The following is a 21,014-nucleotide window of genomic DNA, read 5'->3' on the forward strand; positions in this document are numbered from 1 at the left end:
CTCCCCATTATACAGCTCTGGAAGTTCTTTTACTTTACAGCGATTAAAACGGTGCTGTAAACAAACAGCTGAGAACCTGAACTGACATTTCCCTCTGTTCTTTAGTAATACACGATCTGCAGAGAAATCATAATGCAAGAATACACAAATTTAACATATTATGATATAAGTTGTTTTTACCAAGTAATAACTGGTTCAAATATACTAACACCACCTCAAGTGATGTGTAGCATGAAAGAATAAGGGGTATTTTTGTCATATCATGTAAAAATTAGCAAAATACACAATACCAATAAAATTAATTGAAAGTACATGAACTCAGAACAGTCATAAAATAATCATTCCTCGCAGTAAGAATGAAAGCACACCCTGTAATTTGAGCGTGGCAGGCAGACACATTATTCATAGTTTTCTGCATGCATATAATCAAAGCATGCAGGTGTTGTGCAACACATTATATAGACAGCCTAACAAGTTAGTAATTGACCCTATTTTTATTACACACCAAATAAAGCGATAATGCTCCTCCATTTGGGGCCATTCGCAAAAATCTTTCTTGTATTCCTCAAAATGAAAACTAAGAAAAAATCTCCTTATATGCCTGTGCTCTTGCTATTCAGCTGTAAAATATCAGAGCTACATGTTTTGGGCACTACATTTAAAATCCTTTAAAAGCCAGCATGACTGGTTTGAATGCTCATAATGAAATTTTTAATGCAACAAAAACCTAAGTATAAAGTGCCCTAAAAGCAAGCCAGATTCCCAATCACTTCAAAGATGAAATTTCCAGAAGGAATTATGTATGACTAATGTGCTCAAATCTGTGAAAAAGGATAAATTTCACATGCACACTTCAATTTTACAAGGTTCTCTTAATCTTCCATTTTTCATTTCCAGCATTATTATTTATTTGTGTAAGTGCCAGAGACAAACAGCTTTTCAGACTATATTAGCAAAACATATTTAAGGTGGATAATTCCTCAAATGTAGTTTCAGGAATGTTGCATCCTTGCATAATGACTTTTAACACCATGGAACAATATATTTTATAGTGTGCACAGAGGAGTTCATGTGAAAATTCTTTCAGGTGAATAAAACACTTGTCAGCCTGACCCAAAACCTCCCAGAATCAGTAGGAAAACTCTACCAGAATTCAGTGACTTTTCAATCAACTCAAAACAGGAACAATTAAAGAAAAATCAGAACGTAAGTATCAGAAGGGGTTATGTTAAAAAATATATATATATTTACCTTTCTTCAGCTGCTGGTGACATTCCTCTAGTTTCTGACGAGTCAGCTTGAAGTGATCAAGAAAACCATTCAAGCTCTCCTGAATGAAGTCTGGAGGCATGGGCTGAGAGGTGAGTGCCTTGCAGGTGGCTTTCAGGTGTTCCAGCCGTGGACTCAGGCTTACAAGATGAGTTAACTCCCGCTGGGAAAGGTTAAAACCAGAAACCAAATCTCACACTTGCCTTGTCAACACAAGGATTTTAGTAAGCTACTGCAGCACAGCTCCTAAACATTACTAGGGTAACATTGTTGAAGTATTGCTGTGACACAGGCACCAAAATCTTCCCATCAAATCCAGTGCCCTGGATGCCTCAGAAATTAAGTTAGATTATTACTGACTAGGCTAAGCAACTCTGGGGTATTCTGTGTTCCTAACAGCTTCCAATCAAAATTAACAAGTTTTGCCAGACTTACCTCACATAAGTCTTTCCGGACTGCTGAGGGCTGGGATGCTGAAGTAGCATCATTTTTAAGCCATCCATCCTTCTCAATTAGAGTCTTTTCAAGCTCACTTATTTCCTTAAAATAAGCATTTATATCTTCCTGGTACTTTATCTTTCTGGCCGTTTCTTCCAGATGTTGAACCACATCTTTCCATCCAGACAATATTTTCTCTACCACACTTCTTATATCCACTGTAGAAAGTCCCTCTAAAAAGAGCATATAAATTGTTATATTAAGCACAACACATTCTGATTAACAGGTGGTTAGCCTTTCCTCTCCTCAGATACAGGTGCACAATTGCATTAACATGCAAAATGCTTTGATTCCAAGTCCACTGTCCATAAAACTGTACTCATTACTAAGTGTGTTTCAGCTTTTTATTTCCACATTAATAGTGAGATGACGAGTGAGATATTCCACTCGCCACTGCAAGTTTCTGACGCAGATTCTCTTTCAAGGTACCACCTTCTTTTTATGAGGATATTTGGCTCATTGAATCTTAACAGTTCTGTCATTTAGACCAGGGTATAAGGAAGAGATTCACATGGAGGGCTCTGTTGGCTGCACCGCTTTAGCATAAGTGGAGCCCAGTGCTCTGGTCTAGGGCAGCCAGCCACCTTCTCAAGGGCACTTGAAGGTTCTGCTCCATAGATCCTCCCTGTGCTTCACACACTGGCCACACACTTGGCGCATCTACAATACAGGAGCACAGCAGCTGGAACCACCCACATAAGAGGAGCATGCACATAATGATCAGTACATGCCCCAAGATAGAAATGACTGTATACATATGCACACCAGTGCTGTGCATTATTCCACATAGGTGTAGCTGGGCCTAGTTTTGGAGAGAAGGGCTGTCATTCTGAGCTGGACAAAACATACTAGCAGACCATAACAAAGCCAGAGACTGTAGATTGGTTTGTATTGGCAAAAAGTAAGATACAGAATTGCTTCCTAAGTGTTTGCCATCTTAAATTTTGGGATCTATAGAAAATAACCAGGTTTTGAACTATGCATTTCTCATTATGCTCAATAGATACTGGTTTCATAGCCATGGCCTATCACAGCTGGAGGAGTTTATAAAAGAGAGAGACAGGGAGGGAGGATCTTTGTCCAGGTCTGAAGACAAGGAACAGCTACAAGATTTTAGAACCCAAACTCCAGGTCAAATCAGTGGCTTCCAGCCATCAGCTTCAGGGCAGTGGAACCCACTGTAAAAAACTTCAGCTGTAGTAGGCAAGGAGGGGAGGACTGGAGACGCTTAACAGACTGGGGCATCGGGCAAAGGGTCTGGGTGGAAAAAAAAATGTGATGGCTGGGAAATCCGATAGAAATCAGCACTTTCCAAAACAGATGCTGGTCAGTGTGCAGGACAGCGATACCATCCTTTTACCTATGCGAATGCTACCAGTCGTAGCAACTTCACCAGGAGCCAAGTGCATAGCACATCTAAAAGACTGTCTCTGGGTGATATGAACAGCTCTTTTATGGAGAAAATCACATTTCACTGATGGAGTTTCATCATATTATGAAACAAGATTTTTGGCAAGGCTTGAAGATCCAGCTTTCACTGATGTTAATTATAAGCTTCCAGGGATAAGTGTTTTAATTGACAATCAATCACTTTCTCAAGCATGTAGGCTTTGCTCTTGCCTTTGAGCCATAAATTGTGACTGTATCATCAAAATATACTGACAGCTTTTACAGAAGTAGAGAAAACTATTAATAAAGAGAGATATACACACATTTATCAAGCCTAAATTTGGTTTCAAAACTTCCACTTTAAGGTTCTTACATGTTAAAAGTTTATACTTAAAATCTCCACACAATTTAAAATTAAACCAACTCCTTCCCCCAAAAGTATGTAACAGCCATTTTAAGAAAATATTTCTATGTCAATAACAACTACTCTTAAAAGGTTGCAAATGAACTCACACATTAAGAATATTAATATTGCTTTTCTATAAGCTTTAATAGAAAAAACCACATATCAACAACTAGTAACAGTAACAATGACCAGTGTGTCTGAAGGAAAGAAAATAGAGGGAGAGGGAAGGAATATATTGTGATATGTAACTGGAAATAGTATGTTTCAGTATTATTTCCTAGCAACTCATCTGACTAAAAATCACAGAACAGAAAAATGTTCAAGTTGCTTACCCTTTCCCGTTTGATCCAAAAGAATGTGTCCACTTCGTTTCAGTTCATCTAACTTTTGGCTTTTTTCAACCCTTTCTTTTTCAATCACCTACAAAGTAAACCCCAAAAGAATACAGGTTCACAGAGTCATTTTTCTTGACTTCCACCCCTGCCCCCAGGTAACACACATATTTTCCCACTACTACCCAAAATACATTCAATTTTTCTTGGCTACAGCACCCTCTAAGATGTACGTTAGAACTGTTTGTTCAGAAAACAAATGCAAAAGGAGACAGCTCTCACAAGTACCAGGCAAGCCAAGGACTAGAACACCACCTCCATGAAAAAATATTGTTAAAAGGGTTGATGATCCTCCTATGTGAAATGCTGGGACACCAGCTAAAACAAGTCACTTGTGATCAAAAAGTCTGATCAAAATTCATATTTAATATGAATCAGTAGAAAAAAATACTTTAAACAATCCCTTTGCCTCTACAGTCTCTGCTGAGATTTCCAGTAGAAGGGAACAACCACCTGTTCCCTAGAAGTCCATTTAGCAAGAACTATAGCATGTTAATAATCCACATTCAAACTCTAGTGCTTCGCTCTCCTTCATAAAGAAATGGTGAGGGAAACCTTATGTGACTACCAATATTTTTAGAGGAACAAGTTCCTCCCTCAAGGCATACATGTGGGTCAATGCTCCTGTGTGAGCCAAGACACAGAGCACATCCACGGAGGAAAGACCGGTTCCTTGGCTAGAAGGCCACAACTTCAATATCCTCTGAGATTACAAAGTATCTTCAAATTTAAATCTTTTTGAAACTTATGTCTGAGATCATTACTCTGGTTTAGACTTGCTACAGTAAATTCAGAAGCAGCATGTATTTATTTGCACAGTTGGGAAGAACAAACACTGTCCTACCCACTTAGAGCCAAATCGTTTAAAACCAGTGCTGTTCATGGGAACCTGGCGTTCATTGTGGAGCCTGTTTTATAAAGAGCTACAAACATTCACAAAGACCTATAAATAAACTATTAGGAGGGTTGTTTTGGTTTTTATTTCCAACAGTACTGCCATTCCAAATTTTCCTATTGGCACCATTTTAGACTATAGCATTGAGAAGGAGTCTCCTTACAGATACTTGTAAGTATTGTATTTGACTTCAAAAGTAGGTTCAAGTCCTGCTAAGGCACCACTAAGCCTTCATTAACAAAGCATGCTCAAGGAGCAAAAAAGACAAGAATACATTCCTGAAGCAGAAGGAACAGAAGATAAAATGGTTATTTCATGGCTCCTGGCTTCAGGGTCCTGCAAAATTATGTATTCTGTCTTTCAAGTCAGTAATACTATACATGAGTTGTAACTATCAAGTTTCTCCAAAATTAATAGAGTGAACAATGTGTCCAAACATTGTAACAACGGACCACTTTGGACCCTGGGTGGTACAGTGTGTGCAGAGTGTCCCAGCATGATTCAAGGGGCCTCTGAGCAGCCCACCAGTTCATCTCTGCCAAAATTATAGAAGTGGTGTCAATCAAGTCCATCTCCAACTGTGAAACATGAAGTCAAAATATGCTGCTTAGTTGAAAAGATAGAAATCCTGAAGACAGACATTTATCAGATCTCCAAAAGAAACATCAGTAATACATGTTTTTAACATTTCCTGTGGATTGTGCAACCTGACACCAGCAAGTTTGTGTACAGCTGGACAGAAATTTCCATGTATGTCCAGATCTGAAACTAAAGGACTTAATCCCCATGAAGCATGTGGATCAGCCCACACCTCCAGCTGACAGCCAGCTTAGAGACAAAATATACCATTCACCGGAACACACACTACCTCCCCATTTTACCTTCAACTTTTCTTTCATGTTTGAAGTCTCTCTCATCTTCTTGTACTCTTTGATGTCTGTGGCCTGAATGGCAGATTTTGATTTTGAAATCCAGTTCAGGAGCTCAGCACTTTCAGCCTCAAACCTGGTTTAAAAGATCAGACAATTTTGGTGGGTTTTTTGGTTTGGTTTTTTTTTTGTCATTTTTACCTATTCAGTCACTTTGTCTAAAGAACCAGAAGTCTTAAAGCTCAGCACATTACTCAATACAAAAGAGCAAGGCTGCATACAAGATTCATGTTTCTCATACTACTACTCACAGGCAGTAAGACAGATAGACTTTCAAAAACCTGCCATAGTAAAAATTATGTCCATGGCATTACCCTTTGGGAGCAATTTTTAAATTTTTTTGTTACATATTTTCATGCAAACTATTTCTGTTTTTTTTAATATGTCACAAAAGATCTCTCAATGATGAGTATTTTGAAAGCAGTAACCTAAACTTCAGGAACAAGACAAATAAGAATTAGCATTCTAGACTGTGTAAAAATCTGCAACACTCTTTAGTCTGAAGGAAAAGTTAGCAGCTTCAGCACTCAAGGCAGTGACAGTGGACGAACATTTCTGAATGCTTAGCTGACTAAAGATTAGCTTATAGCTTAAGATTCTTGGCTACAGTTGGACATATCTATACTAACATAACTTATGCCTAAGACCTCTAAGCTGCAACCCGCCACCACCAAACAAAAAAAACAAACAAAAAACCCCAACTCCCAAATTAACCAATACCACACAGACCTTGAGAGAAGGATAGAGATACTGTACAGACCACATTACAGTTATATTACTTAACATAGTGTAAATCCTAATATGGAGTAACAGCCTACCAACAAATGGAGAATTCACTGTCAGTTACTCAAAGTTTTCATGGGAAAACCTGCAAAATTCTATTTACTAACCATTTTTTGTTTTCAACATAAGTAACTGGAATCAGGCAAAAGATCAGATAGTTCAACCTATTTTAACTGACTGTCCTTAATACAGTTTGAACTCTAGGAAGAAAGAACACAGATCAGATCACTTTTGCTTTCAGAATCTAAAATAGTTTCTACATCCCATGAGAGAGACAGAGCGAAGGGACAGACGGGCTGCCAACTGTGCTACTGCCCTGGGACACCCATATGTACACACCACCCCCAGCCAGGGCTCAGAGGGTCTGACCAGGGTCCTCGAGAGGGTTTGGGCAAGTTCCTCACCCCTTTAAACCTCCATTCCTCCTCCAGAAAAATGAGGAGAACAATTCTTCACTGTGCGAACACACACCATGCAGCACAGCAACTCCCTGCTCTTGATGCAGCCGTCTATCCTCTCCCTAAATGACCTACTAAAGGGTTAAACTAGTGACACCTCAAAGAAATGCACATTTTCTCAGGCAAGCACAAAAAGCGAAATGATGAGCACACATAATTTACCTTCTTGATTTATCTTGAAACCATTCCTTTAGTTTTAGGTATGCTATTTAATAAAGGCACTGCAACACGTGTTATTAAGTACTGTTTAGCCTAAAGACGACAAAGCTCCAGGGAGACCTTATAGCAGCCTTCAAGTACTTAAAAGGGGTGTACAGGAGAGATGGGGAGGTATTCATCAGGGAATGTAGTGATGGGATGAGGAGTAATGGTTTTAAACTGAAAAAGGGTATATTTAAGTTACATATAAGTTAGATATAAGGAAGAAATTCTTCACTCTGAGGGTGGTGAGGCACCGGAACAGGCTGCCCAGAGAAGTTGTAGATGCCCCCCTCACCCCTGACAGTGATCAAAGCCATGCTGGATGGGGCTTTGGGCAACCTGGTCTAGTGGAAGGTGTCCCTGCCCACAGCAGGGTGGTTGGAACTAGATGGTCTTCAAAGGTCCTTCCAACCCAAATCATTCTATGATTCTATACATGCAAATCAGTCAGCCACTCCAGATATACTTGTGAAAGGAGACATCACTGTAATATTGTTCTTATTAATAAACACCCGGGAGATAGAATAGGTTTCTGAGCCTTTTTTTGTGCAATTTCTCCCACTTCTCCCATATATTTTATAGAGATACTAAATAAATAATAAATCAAAATACTTGTCACTTTCACAACACTTTTTAACCAAAGATGAGAAGATGTTTTTCCAAAAGAAAGTCAATATAATTAATTCTATCTTTCAGCAAAAGAACTGAGGTACAAAGGACTGAAGACCTGCTTTTTTTGAGAAACACCACTCATTTCCCTTTGAAATCAGTGGAAGCTGCAGGCTTTCTGCTGCTCTGAAAACAAAGCTGTACACAATATTTCCTTCCCGGTCCCGAAACTCAACCTCACAACTGGAACTTAAATTCTCCTCACTTGCAAGACAGAAGAGTCAAAAGCCAAGACCAAGAGACATGGGTCTATGCAGTGTCTAGTGAGAAAGGGAAAATGGCAGTGACATATACTTACTTCTTCTTTGCTTCACTGTCCCCTGGGATTTGCCTTTTCTTTGGGGGTGGCGGTGGGGGCAACTCCTGTCTGGATTGTTTAACCGCTACCTGTTCCTTCAATGGTGGTGTTTCAGCAGCAGTCTTCTGTGAAACCTGTGACATCCCTACGCTTCCTACAGCTTGAGTTACCTATACAAAATAATTTAGCAGAAGGGTTAAATGCCATTTCTAATACAAACTAAATTGCTTTTGCGTAGTTCCTTTCATCCATCAGTCAAAAGCCCATTCATTCACTCCTACAAATGACCACATCTAGCCATCATGAAGCACCTTTATCATAGATGCGCTCCAGAGAAGTGTCATTTTTCTCATTTTACAGATGCAAACCATGCTTCAAAATTCTAAGTTCAACTGGAATTCCATGCCAGTCCAAGTGAACTAAGAATCTACAAAATAGATATAATGCTTATCTTCTTTTATAATTGCTTGGTTTACAGAAACAACCAATCTCCATTGGGTTTATTAACAGACACTGCTATATTTTATACTCATACCCCATAAAACCAAGCCCAAATCTCAGAAAGAGCTAATAATACACAGTGGATTTGACCTAAAAACTCACTTAGGTCGATAGAAACCTTCCACACTCTTTAACGAGTTATAAAGTAAGTCCCATGGGTATCAACCTGTAAGTTCTAAGTATGTGCTTGATATTTAGGGGGAGCAAATGGATGAAGACAGGATTTGGCACTCTCCAGTGCTTTGACTCAAACACAAGAACAAATTAAAGCCACATGGCTAAAATGGACCTCTACTCTGACTGCACAACTCATTCACTATACACTAAATGGATCATGAATCAGTGCCACAGCCTTCACCATAATAACATTTTAATATCATAAAAAGGAACATATGAGTCATAAAACTGTCAAACAAAATTCTCACAGAAGCCAGCAGGAGTTCTGTAAATAAAAACATTACCAAGCACTCAAAATACTAAAATAAACATTTAACAATCCAGCTTGGCTATCATCATTACATAGCAAACAAACAACTACTCTATTTTCAACAGATGAGAAATCATACTCACAGAGCATAAAAGCTTGTATGACTCCCATTTATTTATCTATTCTGGGTTTTGGGCTTTGTCTTTGTTTTCTTTTAGTATCAGATTTAATCCAGTCCCAGCACTCTTATAATGTTTAAAGGCATTTGCATTGATTGATAATACATGGCAAGCCTGCTTTACTCATCAGAAAAATGAGGCTTAATCTGTGTGAGAAAGGAGTAATAGTACTAGTCAGGTTAACAACTTGGGGTTTTGAAGACCAAGAAATGCAGACAGCTTTGTCAGCAGATAAAGTCAGCCCCATGTGAAAGCACTCACCTACCTCCCTAGCCTGATGCCAAGAGCTTGCCTGGGCTATTTTGCTGACAATATCAATGAGGTTTGCGTACATACAGACATCTAAACAGCTAAAGAGTAACAAAGCTTTAAGTACCTGGTTAGAGTAATCCTCTAGCTTCTGCACCAAACTGTCCCACCTCTGAGTTAGTTCTTCTTGATCCTGATCGATTTTAGCAGATGTTCTCCCATTCCCAAGGATCTGGGCCACATCCTGACCTAGCTCATTCAGCTGGTCTAGTGTTTGCCGTTTCATACCCATGTCCTCTTTCAAAATCTGAAGTTAAAAGAAAACATTAAAAGATGACACCAAGTATTCTGCCACCCCTTAGCTTTTAATTCTGGGGGCGGGGGGAAAAGTCTGCTACCTGAGCCAGATGCATCATAGGTTTCAAAACAGTTCTCTTGTATAACAAAAACACTAACAGACACTCTTAAAAAGAGTACATCCCTGAAACAGCTCCTGGAGCAGTCAGCAGTATCTCTTGAGTAACAGTTACAAAATTGTTCGTTCAGGTACAGGCTGCACCAATGTATTAAAATATAAAAACCGCAAGCCTACACTTTGGAAAACACTGGCGGCCTGCAATAAACTCCAAACCCTGTCAAAAACTCAGGATAGCCATTTCAAAGTTTGGCACACCACCAACCTGGAATAGCCATGGAGCAAGTTGTACGCATTTTTTTTAAAATCAAGTGAAAATCTGGCAAGGGGAGAGTATTACCCTGGCTTCCAAAGCATCATGCATTCACAGCTCCTAATGGGGTCAACCTGGTAATTTGCCATTCATTTAGTCTATGAGACTTGACAGGGTAGGGCAGGATAGCGATACTCACTGCTAGTTTTCGAACATTCACACTCAAGTCTGTTTGATCCTTGAAGTTGCTTGTCTGGACCTTACTCAAAGCCTCTTCTTTCTCAGTTAACCAAGCTTTCAATAAGCACTGCAGATCATAAGAAAAACAGCACAAGAATATACCAAGTTTGTCAAACAGCTATTGACAATTCCTTCTTTAAGATGTTTCCATTCAAAGCACAGTTCTGCAGTCTTTATATGCAGGAATTGCAGTTGGCATTAACAAAAATAGTACATAAAAGGGGACAAAAAAAATCAGATCAAAGAACTAATTTCCAGCAAAACAATTTCAACAAATCCATTTCTCAATATATCAGAACCCCCCCTCCCAAGTTATTCATAGCAACCAGGCATCCACCATAAAGCTGACATAGGACCTATATTTAATTCTAATATAAATTATATCAGAATATGTACACTTTCTTTCATTCTCCACCCTTCTTCCCCTGTGATTCAAAACCAGCTTCTGTGAGCAAATGTTTGTAACGGCTACACCACTGGTAATTCAGAGCTCTTTTAGTCCAGGCAACCGGTCAGACTCAGCTATTAATCAGTCACCTCCCTGTTTACTGTACTTACTTCCAGTTGCAAAATAACTTCAGCAAATACTGTCTCATTAACTGCTGAAGGCTGGAGTGGTCTGCTCTGGATAGTACTAACTCAGGGGTCTTGAACTTTTTCCACTTTTTTCTAGGAAACCTGTGTCACTTCTCTTCAGTTACACAGCACTCCTGTGGAAACTCTAGCAATGACTGGCATCAAGTATCAGGATGGATTTTATACATTTTATATTACATTACAACATACTGCAGCTGCTGCACAGCCACCTCCATAGACTGTAACACCCAGCTCTCTGTCAAGCTCACTTGCATAGCCACTGGCACGCTGTTACTCCTCTGGCTTAACATAAGTAAATAAATAAAATTATACAGCAAGGCAGACCTTTTTGTTCTTTGAACAACACGCTTTACAACAGCCACTTGGCTCCTCAGCCTAGCTGTATATTTTTGGCATTGTCCCAGAACTGACTACAGCAGCTTTTGGGCCAAAGGGTTAAGGCAGTTTACATTGCCAGTGTAAACCAAAACATACAGACACCAAATACGATGGTGGAGGAAACACCACAAGACTGAGGAACAAAATTATAACACCACATACTCTCTGGGAAAATCACGCTTGCGTCCCAGCCAACATATTTTATGCATAAGAGGAGCTTAAAGCCCTTCAATGTATTCTATTAATTTCTGCTAAATCAGCAAAGATAATTCTCCTAGAAAACTGAAACATAATTATCACAGTGCTAAGAAATATCTGGCACTGATTGAGGAATTTGTTTCCTGAGTGGTAAGAATTGTGTTGACTTGGCAATGTGGTTTCCAAAAATTTTCTAGGCAGTCACAAAAAGGCTGATGCATCACTGCTGCTCATCTCTCCATCTGGCTGGGCAAAACAGAAAATAGTACCTAAACGTTTTAGTTACTTTTGTGTTAAAGTGTTTGTATTTAAGTATTTCCAAATCATAATTTTTGTAGGTCACTTGATAACTCTTGAGGACAGAGAACTGTAATTCAAACGTGTTAGTAATAAATGCATTGTTCAGAGTTGAACAACGAATACAAATATAGGCTGATCTAAACCACCTAAAACAAACTTCTATTTCTTCATTACTTGCTGACATTCTACATTAAACAAACACCAATTAGTTTTTTTCCACTTTTACACACCAACATAACTACATACAAAATAAAGGCTGAACACAACACAACTCCAGCAGGAGATGACACTCAAATATAAGGGAGGAAGAGGACAGAAACACCCTCACATGGGGTCAAAACTGAGAGCACTTGAAGTCCGTACCTTGACTTACAGAGCAAGAACTTTTGAAGAATCCTTATTTCTCAACTCAGACTTATCTTGCCCAAGAGTTGACAGAAAACATTAGTGCACAATCTTCTGTATGTACGTACAAATATACCAATGCAGTATTGTGAAGAAATAGATATAAAAATAGATGCTTGACATTGGATAAACCAGAATCTGAACCTTGGGTCCAAGCTCACATGAGCTGCGAATTCATCTTATCAATATATTGCAAACAGATACGAGCGAGGTCAGGGAGAAAGACATATGCAACCCAAAAAAATGCAGACAAAACATCGCTGTCAAAGAAACCACACTGTAACTGATAGCAACAGCTATATCAGCATTGTTCTACTTCTTTCAAATGTCTAAACAATCTGTGTGTAGTGCAGAATTCAAACTATAGCTTAGAGAGATAAATAACATCATTTAAGAAAACAAAACAATTTAAGTAAAACCTTCAAAGGAAAAGCCATCAAATATTTTGGGCTGAGACACAAAACAAGCTCTAGCACTAGGCATGCAAACCTAACACGTAGTCGTGCTACAGTATTTTTTATGCCATCAGTTAATCTGTGTTTGAGCAATACATTTAATAAGTAAAACGTGTAATATCAAGGCAAGAAAAAACTCACAATGCCATCTTCCTCACAATTCAACTGTTTCCCTAAACTCAGCAAAATGAGAAACTGCATGCTTCGCTATATTGACCAAACCTTTGATGTTGCTGATTTCGGAAACAGTATTGATTAGTTGATTGCACAATTGTGTACATGTATCCATGTTGGAAGCACATATATCTTATGTATCAAGGCACCAAATAATTAGTGATTCATTGTCATTTTGCTGTCATGGATACGACCTACTACTAAAGGAGGGTAGGTTTAGAGTGGATATAAGGAAAAAATTTTTATTACGAGGGTAGTTGAACACTGGCACAGGTTGCCCAGAGAGGTGGCAGATGCCCCATCCCTGGAAACGTTCAAGGCCAGGATGGATGGGGCTCTGAGTATCCTGATCTCATTGAAGATATCCCTGCTCACTGCAGCGGGGTTGGACTAGATGACCTTTAAAGGTCCCTGCCAACCTAAACCATTCTATGATTCAATATTCCTACTTCTTGGCCATTTTGCAAGCTACCTCGGAAGTTATTCCATAAGGAGTTATAAACTATCTTTCCTAAACTTTGGAAAAGACTTCTCTTGCACTGCACAGCTACTCTGCTTTTCAAGAAATGCTGGGAACCCAAACAATACCACAAAACCTAGTTTTAAGGCTTTTTCCTGAGAGCTCTTAAACCCTACTAAAGGGTTTGGGGTTTTTTTGGTTGGTCGGTTTTTTCTTCCACCAGTCAACCTGTCACTCTGGGTAACTGAAGAGCTACTAACCTGCTCTTCCAGCAGCTCCTGCCACAAAAGCTGAATTTCTTGCAACTTGACTCGTCGTTCCTCAGTCCAACGACAAACTGCTGTCCACCGCTCACCGAGCCTCTACAAAAGCAGGAAACTCATGAACATTCGCAAGCTTCACAAGGAAGCTCAAAAAATCAGATATTGAGAAGCGTAATTCCTACTTCACAACCTCTTTCTTCGTTATAGCTACCTCCAGGCCAGTACTAGCCATTGTTGTATTGCACAAAAAGCTGGAGGTTAAAACTTTCAAGAGCATTCACCTATGGCCTTACCTCTGCTCTTGCTGAAGTCAGTGAGCTATTTTATTGGCTTCAAAAGGAGTGAACAATGTAGCGTGTAGCATTCTGTTTCAATAAATTCTCTTTCACAGTCGCTATACTTTAGGTTACAGCCTAACTTCTGACGAAAATGGGAAAATGCTTCCCACAATATTCCCTAGGTAAATTGTGCTTAGGTCTTTAAATATTTTCCCCAGATTTTAGCTTCTTAATGAAGAATACTTATGTAAAATGAGTTGTACTGTGCATCTTCCCATTTTAATGAAAAACTGCTGAAAGGATACGTTACAGAAGTGCTGAAGTCACTGAAAAAGTATTACTTTAAGTTACACTCTAGGATAAGCTGTCTTTAAACACGAAAATGTTGATTAACAGTTATATGCAAAGTTTTTAAGTGCCTGCTACTACAGTTGAAGGCAGCTCTAACTTTTTACCTGCAATTGTTCCTCCAGAAGAGCTGTTGCACTTTCCCCACTGCTTTCATCGACAATGACAACCATGTGCGTTAGAGAGTTTACCTTCACCTGTTCTGTCTCTAGGTCACTCTGCAGGCTCTAGAAGAAGAAATTTGAGGTTACCGACTTCAAATACAGTTGCTAATCTGCTATTTTGGCCACAGTGGCTAACACAACTACTATAGCAAAGTACTTCAGATTCAACAGTTAAGCACAGATTTTACCACTGGGAATCACTGCACCTTTTAAATAAATGTAAGCAAAAGACTGCTAGAAATGAACCCAAACCTATCCTGTTAAAATGTTGGAAAACACAAAGGAGTGCTTTAAGCTGTATGCACCATACTTCACTAGGAGAATCATGATAACTGCATTGACTTTCTATATGTCTTCTGTTACAGGTAAGTGAGCTTAAGTGTTTCTACAAAAAGCTATTATTGTTAATAAGCAAGTATCATAGGGCATGCCAAACAGAAGAAAAATCACTACAAATTTGTCTTTTAATAGTTGACGATAATTCTTGTATCAGTGCTATAACTGATCATCATGTTCAAATACAGTAGTCAAAAACTGCAGAAAGCATACAGTTCCAATTAGTTTGAAATAATCCATAGACTTAAATATTCATACAACTTCGAGAAGAACATATTCCATGGTTACAGCCTAGCTCTGAAATATCTCTGCAAGATCAATATGCCTTTATAGTACTGTAAATATCACTTTTCATCCCAGAATATCCTAAACTACTCCACGAACAACACGCCTCAAACTCCCCAGACTTTGAAGACAGAGGAAAGAATGCAAATGTGGGACAGGAAATTACACAGACTAAAAATACTCTGCAGTTCTTGCCCTGTGAGGTATGTCCCATGCTGGGAAGAAGGTCAAACCTCAGCACTGAGTACAAAAACCAAAGCTACAGCCATGACAAGTATCAAAAGGCCATCTTTCTCCTTAAAAAGGGAAAAAAACCACAACCAAAACACTGCTGGACTCCCATCCGGAAACTTAACTGAGAGACAAACCACATCCAAAACGTGTGCACAGAGAGCAGTGCCTATGCACCCCCTTAGGATGTGATCTCTGTAGAAGCAGACACTGTAATCAGTGACTTGGGAGGTCCTTCCTGATGGTTTTACCTCCCGCATTATTTCAATCTGCAAGTCTCAAGGATGCTTTAGCAATGCCTGCCAGTTATTAAAGGCAAGTTTGTCCACAGTAAAATTTCATACTGTCCCTCACACCAATGATTTACCTGGAGAGGCCTCATTTCCTGCATGGAGTAAGGGTAATACAGTTTCCTCTACAGGTTTGCTTCCTGCATGAAGCAAAGGTAACAGTCTCTGCTATAGTCATCAGTGCTCAAGTGCTCAGTTAAGAAAGCACTTCCAGAAACTTCCAATTCCTTTCTACCCCACCATCATCCTTTTCCAAGCATCAAATTCAACCCCTCAGCACACAGCCATATGACTTCTGACAATCAAATTTCTCAGCTAAGGAACCCACCAATGTACAACATCTGAATACTTCTCCCATACGTATCCATATAACAGACGAAGAGATTTACTTTATGTTCTTCCAGCTGTTTTTGAAGGGACTCCAAATCTTCCGCTAAGAGCTGAGATTCCATCTTCTGAATGCGTTCTTCTGTGACTGTCAGCCAGTCGGACAGCTGCTGCAACTGCTGCTTCTGGAGCTCCATCAGCATGTCATGCAGGCTGCAGGGGGAAGCACAGGCAGTTATTTCAGAAACAGTTTTCCCGAGGAAAGAGGCTAAGTTCTAATTCCTGTAAGAAAGAAGCAAGGCCATTCATTAATCAGTTTGCTACCATCAAATAAAATTTTCACCCTCAAGCTAAGGAACACAGTTAAGTATCCTTGTTTCTTTCTCAACACAAAATATCAGGGATTGTTTCTTGCAATAGGGATTTGCCACTAAGCCTCTGCTGAGAGCTGCAACAAAATGCAGCTTCTCCCTTGATGCGCAGCTCTTAGCTCGAAAATCCACAGGCGGGAAGAAATTCTTGTAAGTGCTTTATAGTTGTGTAAACACACATAGCTATCCATGTCTACTGTATGCCTTATTGAGGAATTTAAACTACTGAAACAATATTAAAAACAAATTAATGTAACTACTGCATGTAAATACTATATATTTAGTCTGCCACATTTACATAACAGTCACAAAATACTTATATAAGAATCCAAGAAAGCCCAGTTATATTGATTTCTTCCGTTTCACCTCGGGAAGTACGAAGGTGGATTTCATGTCACAAACTGAAAGTTAATTGTGAAAAAAAAAGTAGTCTTACAAATGGATGCAAACCAACTCCTCCAAGACGCAGTAAGGACCAGAGGTCAGTCCCGCAGTTCTAGGAGAGGCTGTGCGGCACGACTCACCGGGATTGCCTGTCCATGCTTTCCACCCTGAGCTCCTCCCAGCGGGAGTTCAGCAGCAGCATTTGCTCCTGGATCTCGAACTCCTCTTCGGGTGACAGACTTCCCTGGGCCACCAGCTGATTTCCAGCCTGCAGAACACTGCCCACACTGCTCTGGTGCGCAGTCAGTTCCATCATAAAACTCTGGAAATGGTACAACCAGCCACATCACTGTGATTTGTGAGCTCCTACAGGAGTTTATGAATTTGTAAATGTCCTAATAAATTGTCATGTTTGAAACAGTGCTGCAGAGTGAGCTGGCACCAAACACAGAAGGCATGGCAGACCTGTTCCTCTCTATGATAGAGGATTTGCCATGAGCTGCAAAAATTCTGAAGCCAGTAAAATAAAATTAATGTCGGTGGGAAAGAGGTGACCATCTCAGAGAAAAAGCTATGTGTAAGAAGACAGCCTTTGAACAAATGCACCCAGAAAATAAACTAACTCACCTATGGCCAACAGAACATAAAACAAGATCTGAAATGTATTGTAGGAAAGTAAATAGAACCCTATGAGTTAATAACATTAAAATTTTACATATTTACTATAAATCTAGAACACCTCTCCCTTTGGTTCACGGCTTTAAAACTGCAGCACAAGCAGAAAAAATTATTCATACTGATCAACATTCAGATTTTAAATACTCTTGTATACAGTAAGCTGACACAGGATAAAACTAAAACATCTAACATGACACTTGAAACTTAGCAACATTATAACATTTGTTCAGACTTGGAACAGAACCAAACAAAGTAATTTGGAAACAACAATAATTTGAAAGCAACAACACAGGTTTCTGAAATAAACTATGCTAATCATGACGGGGAGACCACTGAATGAAATGGACATGATTATCAATTTCAGCATTGCCCTTATTTAACAGCAAGTGACATAAGGCTGACCAGGCTTTTTAGTAGTTGGCAGCAGAGAAGCACAAATCAGCCTGGATCAGACTGTCTTTGTATTATAGATACCAGTGAGCCAGCCACCGAAAGCTGATTAAAAAAAATATGTTAAAGTTTCAAAGCATGCTCCACTAAATTCTCCTAAACAGTTCTCTTTCAACTTGAAGAAGCTATTATTTCTCAACAAAAAAAAAACCCACAACCAAAACCAAAAAAACAGAACCCATATCACATTCAGTTAGAGGTACTTTTCATTTAGAAAAAGCAAGACAAAAAGAAACAGAATGGCATGTTTTGGATAAAGGACTAGGAAATTAAAGTTCTGCAGCTCACACACACAAAACCCAGCAAGTGATTTTTCAAAAGCAGCTTACTTCATGCGTGGAAAATTGCTCTTTGACTTCCTCGACATCACTAGATATTTCTTCCTGTTCCCGAAATGCATCCTCAGCTGACAGCAACCAAGTAAGGACTTCTTCCAGAGCAACTTGGTAGCTATCCAAGTCCATGTCCACCTCTGTCACCGTGCTGGGAGTGTCTGCTCTAGAACTGCCCTGCTCTTCTTCAAGTGCTACAGCCTAGGCAGCCAAGAGAAAAGTGGTGTCTTGGAAGTGCACAGAAAACACCTTGCCAAATGATACTAAAACTAGAACAGCTGGAATCCCTTTTAATACTTCATAAAATGTTAAAAGTAATCGCTGGATACATTTTAATGAGAAGGGCAACAGTTGTCACTAATGAACTTTAATTTTAAAATTAAAGAACCTGGATAGAAAAGACAACTTTAGTCTTGCTTTTTTAACAGTGGATCTCGCACCCAAACAAAAACCCATCGCTACCACCACAAGTCCTGCAGCAAACTCGGTTAAAGATTTTGGGCCACCTCTCCAACTTGCCAAGACAGAGAAGCAGAAGAAAGAAGCATAACACTGATGGAACTTTCCCTCAACATGCAGGATTTTGTACAAGAGTCAGAAAAGAAAAACAGAAGAACTGAAGTCAATCACAAAGAAGAGGCTATGACTCTTCCTATTTTCCCAGCCATATTGCCCAAGATAGAAGGCATGTTCCAGAGATACAACAAGCCTGAAGATCAGCTGAAATTATAACTCAAGAAAAGCCAGGCAGACTTTGATGACAAACATACCTGCTGCATGTTGAACTCTCCATCTTCACATTCCTGTTTGTATCTTCTTGGAAGGGTCTCCACTTCCCGGATGTCTTCCATAGTGACTTGCTTAGGAAGGACCTCAAACAAAGAGGTTAAGTACATAATAATAGACTTTTTGTCTGGAAGCTGTACAGCAACATCTGCATCAAAGAAAATATGGGGGAAAATAAGCGAAGAAGCTGTTTTTCTAAATCATTACTTATAATACAGTTAAGACTTCACACAGTGTAAAACACATGTTCTCCTGTTAAGTAGCCTTTGGTAAGCTTTAAGTTAAAATGCCAGATTTGACATATGTTAAAAGAAGTATGAAGCAGAAAAAAAAAATTTAAATGAGTTTTCTACAAATTTGAAAGTGTATCCACATTAAAAGGCATGATCTTTTTGAAGTAAGAGCCCAAACCTGAAGTTACTGAGGAATAAAATCTGTTTGGGGAAAATTGTGGAGCATCTCCCAACCAGAAATTCAGTTCAGGGACAGCATCCTGCATAAACACTTCCACTAATGCTCTACCCCCAGTCCCAGCATTGGTCAGTTTATTTTCTTACTTTTCATACAGAAAAGTTTCACCGACTCTGGTTCACTTCTCTCGATTTATGGGTGCTACCCACTCAGCTAACACTTTTGGTTTTTTCCTAAGTGGTGCTTGAATCTATGAAGTTTGAGACCTTGTCTTACAGAATGACTCTTTGGAGGCTTACTTCAGAGTGCCAGCTCAGGATTTTAAAAAGGAGTCAAAAGTCTCCTGGTAACTTCCTACACAGTAAGTGCTCACAGCACTGGCAGCAACTGCTACTCAGTGTACATATAAAGAACAAAAGATCATGAGCTCTTAAGCTATCCCATTCTACATAATCAGGATCATTAAGGTTGGAAGAGACCTCTATGGTCATTAAGTCCAACCATCAACCCAACACCACCATGTCTCCTAAACCATGTCCTGAAGTTCCACATCTACACATCTTTTAAATACCGCCAGTGACTGTGACTCCACCACCTCTATGGGCAGCCTGTTCCAATGTCTGACCACTCTCTCAGTAAAGAAATTCTTCTTAACATCCAATCTAAACCTCCCCTGATGCAGCTTGAGGCCATTTCCTCTCATCCTATCACTAGTAACTTGGCAGAAGGACCAACACCCACCTCACTACGACCTTCTTTCAGGTAGCTGTAGAGAGCAATAAGGTCTCCCCTCAGCCTCCTTTTCTCCAGGCTAAACAACCCCAGTTCCCTCAACTGCTCCTAACAAGACTTTTTCTCCAGACCCTCCACCAGCTTTGCTGCCCTTCTCTGGACACGCTCCAGCACCTCAGTGACCTTGTGAGGGGCCCAAAACTGAACACAGTATTTGAGGTGTGGCCTCACCAGTGCCAAGTACAGGGGCACGATCACTTCCCTGCTCCTGCTGGCCACACTACTCCTGACACAAGCCAGGATGCTGTTGGCCTTCTTGGCCACCTGGGCACACTGCTGGCTCATGTTCAGCCAGCTGTCGACCAACACCCCCACGTCCTTCTCCACTGGGCAGCTTTCCAGCTACTCTTTCCCAAGCCTGTAGCGTTGCATGGGGTGGTTGTGCCCAAAGTGCAAGACCCGGCACTTGGCCTTGTTGAACCTCATACAATTGGCTTTGGCCTATCAATCCAGCCTGCCCAGGTCCCTCTGTAGAGCCCTCCTTTCCTCAAGCAGATCAACATTCCTGCCCAACTTTGTGTTGTCTGCAAACTTACTAATAAACAATGAATAATGCTCTGCTTCGTCTGAAAGGCACAGACCCTTGCAATAGAACTCCTACCTAAAATAAAATAAGGTATCAACTTCACCTTCTGTATACTGTCTCTGAATGGTAAGTCAATCTGAACCTTAATGTCTAAGAAGCTGAAGCATATGCATCCACAGACATACCCTTACCTTACAATTTAAATTCTTTTCAACTCAAATTTAAGGGCTTGAAACAAAGTATCACTGCACAGAACTGCTGGAATTTGTCTTCACAGTAAATGTTAATAGAAGACATTTCTTTCAAGAGAGCTCAAAATAGCTTCTATCAAGTAAAGTAACTAT

The 21,014-nt window shown here is 39.7% G+C and overlaps 1 protein-coding gene across 6 annotated transcripts in view; it reads right to left on the reverse strand.

Annotated features, from left to right (window-relative positions):
* Window positions 1–21,014, reverse strand: part of UTRN (utrophin) — a 390,409-nt gene that overhangs the window by 287,544 nt on the left and 81,851 nt on the right. For 5 of the 6 annotated variants that reach the window (XM_075088021.1, XM_075088020.1, XM_075088019.1 and 2 more), the window contains 13 exons: window positions 18,926–19,089; window positions 18,153–18,356; window positions 16,836–17,017; window positions 16,003–16,153; window positions 14,415–14,534; window positions 13,679–13,780; window positions 10,411–10,518; window positions 9,671–9,850; window positions 8,188–8,357; window positions 5,731–5,854; window positions 3,895–3,982; window positions 1,705–1,940; window positions 1,252–1,432 (listed from right to left, as the gene is read on the reverse strand). In XM_075088021.1, coding sequence (XP_074944122.1) covers window positions 1,252–1,432; window positions 1,705–1,940; window positions 3,895–3,982; window positions 5,731–5,854; window positions 8,188–8,357; window positions 9,671–9,850; window positions 10,411–10,518; window positions 13,679–13,780; window positions 14,415–14,534; window positions 16,003–16,153; window positions 16,836–17,017; window positions 18,153–18,356; window positions 18,926–19,089 — 2,010 coding nt within the window. Of the gene's footprint in view, window positions 1–1,251; window positions 1,433–1,704; window positions 1,941–3,894; window positions 3,983–5,730; window positions 5,855–8,187; window positions 8,358–9,670; window positions 9,851–10,410; window positions 10,519–10,847; window positions 10,891–13,678; window positions 13,781–14,414; window positions 14,535–16,002; window positions 16,154–16,835; window positions 17,018–18,152; window positions 18,357–18,925; window positions 19,090–21,014 lie in introns of those variants that run through there. The other variant, XM_075088022.1, reaches the window with a different exon arrangement.

Source organism: Phalacrocorax aristotelis, chromosome 3 (assembly GCF_949628215.1).
Source record: "Phalacrocorax aristotelis chromosome 3, bGulAri2.1, whole genome shotgun sequence".
In the NCBI taxonomy this organism is placed as follows: domain Eukaryota; kingdom Metazoa; phylum Chordata; class Aves; order Suliformes; family Phalacrocoracidae; genus Phalacrocorax; species Phalacrocorax aristotelis.